This window comes from Cyprinodon variegatus, unplaced genomic scaffold (genome assembly GCF_000732505.1).
Source record: "Cyprinodon variegatus isolate N-32 unplaced genomic scaffold, C_variegatus-1.0 Scaffold57, whole genome shotgun sequence".
NCBI classification, from domain to species: domain Eukaryota; kingdom Metazoa; phylum Chordata; class Actinopteri; order Cyprinodontiformes; family Cyprinodontidae; genus Cyprinodon; species Cyprinodon variegatus.
This window is the reverse complement of record NW_015150510.1, coordinates 1,533,622-1,539,570: the sequence shown is the minus strand read 5'-3', so window position 1 is coordinate 1,539,570 and position 5,949 is coordinate 1,533,622. Positions and strand designations below refer to the sequence as shown.

General features: G+C 37.3%; 1 protein-coding gene across 2 annotated transcripts in view; it reads right to left on the bottom strand.

The window, feature by feature from the left end:
- The window catches only part of LOC107082616 (carboxyl-terminal PDZ ligand of neuronal nitric oxide synthase protein-like), a 48,530-nt gene that overhangs the window by 30,639 nt on the left and 11,942 nt on the right, over positions 1-5,949 (bottom strand). For both annotated transcript variants that reach the window (XM_015371387.1, XM_015371388.1), the window contains exon 5: positions 5,423-5,531. In XM_015371387.1, the coding sequence (XP_015226873.1) occupies positions 5,423-5,531 (109 nt within the window). The remainder of the gene's footprint in view (positions 1-5,422; positions 5,532-5,949) is intronic.

The following is a 5,949-nucleotide window of genomic DNA, read 5'->3' as shown; positions in this document are numbered from 1 at the left end:
GGGGGCATTCAAGTCTAAAAACCATGCCTCTAGTTATACTTTAACTATGGTTCTGCAAGTTCTTCTATAGCTGCTGGTCACACCGGTCACTCAGAACTTCTCACTGAGGGGATCCCAGGAGACTAAATGTAGCTCCCCAGGTGTTATTTGCAGACATAACACTCAGGTGGTTTACATTATTTATATTACGGTAATTTGTTTACATTAGAACCTCAACCTTATCTTCTTATTCCCACCTGTTTCCTGCAACCGATAGTCAGGGATGAATGAAATAGGTATCATTCTGTAGAATGCACAGATGTTTGCAATGCTAATGTTAGCATCCACACCTGCAGCCCACATTGGATCAGATGACGAGCTAACTATAATGGTCCAGCTCTAAAAAAGAAAACAACAGCCTGCTAAAGTGGGTTTCAACGTGGATTGTTTATTTTTTGTTTATTTTCTTTTATTACCTGGAGAAAATTCGCCTCAGTTGTATGTGTGTTTTAAATGCACAAAATGTTGCATTTTGATTTGCAAATGTTAAACTCTGACAGGTAATGCTATATGCATGGCTTTACTGTTACACTTCTGTTGTAGGGGAAATGGAACTTATACTTCTATTTACTTTTTAATTTGATTTAAGTTAAGTTACTCATAAAGTTAAGATTAGTTTATTCCTTATTGCTGTTTAGTGTTTACCTTATTCAATAGACAGAATTGTGCTATAATGAATGTTCATATACTGTTAAAACTACTAAATAAATAGTGTTTGAAATACATTCTATAAAATATTATGGATAAAAAAAAAAAGGCAAAATAATTATAACTTTCAACCACCTGAGGGCTGAATAACCAAAAAATTGATTCAAAACAATGCATATTTTTGTTACTGTGATCATATGTTTGATTCTTCAATACATAAGGAATGAAAAGGGTTTTTAATAGAAAACCATATTAAAATGCGATTACAGACCGTGTAATTAACTTTTAATCGAGTTTCACCACTAATCTACAGATAAGAGATGTCGTTAGAGCAAGATAATATTTTATATGAGAAAAAGGTTTTCTGACAAGTATAGGAGGATGTGCAGTGACCTATAACTGTCAGGACAAAAAACCTCTCTCTGCTCTCTATCTCGGAGTGGAGATAGGATGTAGCCGGGTTTCTGTGTGACACTGCCACAGGTCCTGGCAGTCAATGAGGAAAAAAAGAAAAAGCCATAAAAAAGGTATGAGCCACTGCTGTGACAGAACTCAGGTAAAGGAAAGCTGGCAGCTTGATCGTGATCTGGCATCAGCAGTAACTTCAAAGGAGAGGTCAGTGCCATCAAGGAGACAGAAGCAGCAGGGTGCATGGGATGCATAAAGTGGAGGACAAGTGGAGTGATAAATCAATTTGAGAGGAAAAAGACTCCCAGTAGAACTGCCTTTAGAGAAGGCTGCAATGAGAGCGGCTGGCCAGCTGAGCTTTGGGACTGATATTCTGTTTTTGCTTTCATGCAACAACAGAGAAGGACAGTTATCCAGTGGAAATTATAGCCACACAGAGAAGCTTATCCATTCTGTAGGGTTTATTTATAGACATGGCAGCTGAAACAAGTTGTATCACAACTGCAGCTGATATGGTCTAGGTGAATATGACACCCCAGTTTAACACTGAGAGAATACGGGTAGAAGATTACTTGAAAACATTGCTGTACAAAATGCAAAACCAATTATCCCGTCAATTAAATTGCCAAGTTTCTTCTGTTCAATCTGTTATTCTCTAATAGTTGCCTGTACTGCAACCTTGGTTGTCATAGGAATGTTCACACCTGTAACACAATGTCAAAGAGTGCAGCATTTTATATCCAATCTAACGAGAAAAAATGGCTGGTTGATTCTAGGTAAATGTGCCAACTTTGTTTTAGTTTTATGTAACAGAATGTTAGTAAAGTATGTAAAGGTTTTAGGACATTCGAAATAAAAAATAATAAATAAAGGTTAAGATTTTAAACAATATGAAAAGTTAAGTTTGTCTTTGTATGCTTGTCATCAATCAGAGCTAGGGCTGGCAATATGGACCAAAAATTGTACCTCAATATTTTGATCTATATGAGAATATACAATGTATTTCTTAATATAAATTTTCCTTTTATAAAATAATAAAAAATAGACACATTTGCATCAAAGCTTGGTCCCAAAAATAACATCAGCGCATTTTTTAACAAACAGCTGTAGATGTGGTTCCATGAAGTACAGATATTTTAGTTATCAGGCTCCTCTCCTATTGAACCAAGTTCCCAGGGTTTTGCGTTTGAGTTTTTATTGGTTCTATTTCCATTATTCCGTTATTTTAGTTATTTTAGATTGAGTGCTAATGTATTTCTTGTTTACCCTCTGTTGCAGTCTTGTGTCAGTCTCGTTTTCCTAGCTCCCTTCTAGGTTCTCCTGTCCACACCTGCTCCCAATCTACTGATTAGCCTGGTCTTTTTTTCAGTCTCCCATATATGCACCTCCTCTTCAGTCAGTGTTTGCTGGTTCCTTGTCATCATTTCCTTGCCATTTCATGTGAGTTTTCGCTGATGTTTTTTCGTTTTTCTGTATTTTGGTATTTTCAGCTTCAGTCTCTGCATTTGGATCCTCTTCAAACCTCCACTTTACCTGACACAATTATCATATTTAGTCCATCAGGCAGACAACCTGGCCCTGTTCGAATTCATGGGATGCGTCCTTAGAAGGCCAGATTCGAAGGACGATTACTTCATAGCGCTGCGCCGAGGTCTGTTTGGATTCCAAGAGTCTTCGTTATGCGGCCTTAAAATCCTTTTTTAGCCCGATTTGAAAGACGGGTCCGATGTATGCTCGGTATCCTTGGTTTTCCCAGGGTTCATTGAAAGACCAAGAAAGCCGGCTGCTCCGTGATCAGATGAAAGGTTACTTGGTGCCGAACAGTGGTGAATATTGGAAGTGCAGTTTAATATAATACAAGTATGTGAATAGTTTCGTCTGAGATGAATAAAAATACTTGTTTTAATGGTTATTGATTCAGATATGTGTATTTCTAATATATAATGTTTGGTTTATCTAAAAGTTTTTATCTGTGTAAATGAGTTTGGCTCTCATTTAAGGACAGATTCTAATACAGCTGCTGAGTGGGGACTGTACATTTGATTGGATTTTTATTTTTTTATTGCTGTTTTGCACAATATGCTTAACTAAGTATGTTTTGTTGTTGAATATTAGAGATTTTGCAGATATTTTTTTTATACATACATTGTTTAGATTTTCCTATATCTTTCTACACATTTTATAGAATACAATAGAAAATCCCTTAGACCTTAGAAATATGTCTAAGAATAACATAATAGGGAAGAGTTAAAATAGATACATGTAGCTGACCTAATTTGTTTATTTCACTCACCTGCCTAACGCTGCCCGGTTACCCATTATCATTCATCTCATCCACCTGCTCCTGCTGCTTTATATACGGATCAGTCCCAGCTATCTGGACCAGATCATTGACATTGTTGCTGACACTTTGTTTTGAGTATTACTTTGAGTTCATAGCTCATGTTTTTGTTCATGTCCTCATTTTTGGAGATCAGTGGTGAGAGCTCTTTTAATGCTCCGAGTTCTGTTGTGATTTAAATAAACGCTTTGAATCCCCATTGTCTGTCTCGTCTCGAATTCTGGGTACTACATTCTGAGCTTATTACACCTGGAGGGAGGCATCAGGTAGGCTGCTACCAACAACTTTCACCATAGATGATAGGCTGTTTTTCAGTGTTTAGTCCTGTTTCTTCGCCTAGACATAGCTATGGGCTCATCTTTCACTGTGACTGTGTGCTATCTTTCATTGTTTTTACCATGAAAACCAACTCAGAGCTTGTCTGCTTAACCTTCTTTCCAAGAAATAGCTGCTAGTTACTGTTACCTTTTCTAACTTGGTAAGTAATCATGGATCAGGGCTTCTATATTCCTCTTGTGTGCTTCTGTCTACTTGAACCCCAGCCAGCCTCAGCAGAAAGCCGCTCACACTGAGCCTGGTTCTGCGAAAATTTCTTCCAATTTATAAGGACATTTCTTTTCTCTCCACAGTCACTGCATGCATGCTCTCAGTGAGGTATTGCTGTAGATTCAGCGACACAATGAAAACAAATATCTGTCACTACATGCTCATCTAGGAGCCAATCCTACAAAATCAATGACTAAATATGTAAATCCCTTTATTGTCCCACAATGTGCAAATTTGTTCTCTGCATTTTAACCCATCCCCTTGGGGAGCAGTAGGCTGCCATTGTGTGGCACCCAGGGAGCAATCAGGGGTTAAGGGTTTTGTTTAGAAACCCAGAGTGGAGGTTGTCGGAACCAAACCGGGTACTTGCAAACTTCTCAGAGCACAAGTGCACTGCTGTAACTACCAGGCCAACACTCCCCGCTATTAAAATGTGTCTGCATGCATTGGGGTCATCACAAAGGATGTCCTTGCTTCCTGACTTCTGTTGTGTGGTGGTTCAAGAAGGACCTGTATAGGAACTTTGAGGAATGTTGCAAGGAAATGGAAAGAATTTTTATGTTCTTTACTCATGGCTACAGGTGGTCAAAGATGCATCTACAAATTAGACAACATTGGGAAAGTATCCTACCTGTTTTAAAAGCATACAATGCAACTGAAAGACTCTTGTACTGGAAAAGTACAGGCGGAAATGTTGTGAAAACACAACATGTCGGCCTCATAATTCATCTCAAATACCTCGCTTGGGAAGTCTGTTTACTGAATCAAAACATCCAGACCTTTAGAGCTGCAATTTTCAGTCATTACTTACATCAAAGAATAGTTTAAATCAAAGTTGGTTTAAAAACAAAAACTAAAATAAAAAATTGCTGCAGCCACAAACAAAATGCTGCAATCACACAAAGAAACAGATGCAATTGATAAAAACACTCACTCCAGAAAAATGGAATGCTCCAGATTAGAAGTCTAGAGGGAGTTGTATAAAGATCCATGATTTAACAATTTTTAACAGTTTTGAAAACTTAAAAAAACATCTGCAACTGAATCAAAAGAAAATAGATGATCAAATAACCTTACATGAATTAAGCAACTTCAGTAAGATCTCGCCTTACTCTCAGTTCTTCTGCCTGATCCATTCTCAAACAAGCTGTTATTTTCTCAGCTTTTAATTTTACATGTAATCTAGATGCATTTTTAAAAATATTTTTATTAGATGTAAATATGCATTTTTTGTCTGAGATGTGTTTTGTTTATTTTACTTACAGTACATGTTCTAAGAGTCTTGTTTGATTTCATAGTCTTATGTACCTGTATGGATTCACTGACACCTCGATTTTCCCTAATGTGTCAGAAAATGAAAAAAAAAAAACTATTCTATTCTATTCCGTTCTATTCTATTCTTGCCATTGAGATATTAAGAACCTGAGGTCTTCCACTCACCTTCCGTTTAGATTTAAAGACATTGCAGCGAAAAACGTTGCTCTCTCCGTCTCTGGCAATATAACTGAATATCTTCAGGTCTTGGGCATCGTGCGAGACGTAGAAGATCCTGTAGAGGCGCAGCAACACAACAGGTAAGATCCATAGATTCTGATAGAGATCCTTCATTGAGACTGAACAAAAAAATCCCATGAAATATTGTGTTGATGTGATTCCCATCTTCCACATGTTCCTGTTTCCCACATAAAGTTACCATAGATTTCAAATGTGATTCCCAATTGAATCACATAGAGTAATGCAGATTTGAAGCACATGTGAATTACATAGAGTAATGCCCATTTGAAGCACATGTGAATTACATAAAGTAATGCCCATATGAAGCACATGTGAATCACATGGAGTAATGCCCATTTGAAGCACATGTGAATCACATAGAGTAATGCCCATATGAAGCACATGTGAATCACATGGAGTAATGCCCATTTGAAGCACATGTGAATCACATAGAGTAATGCCCATATGAAGCA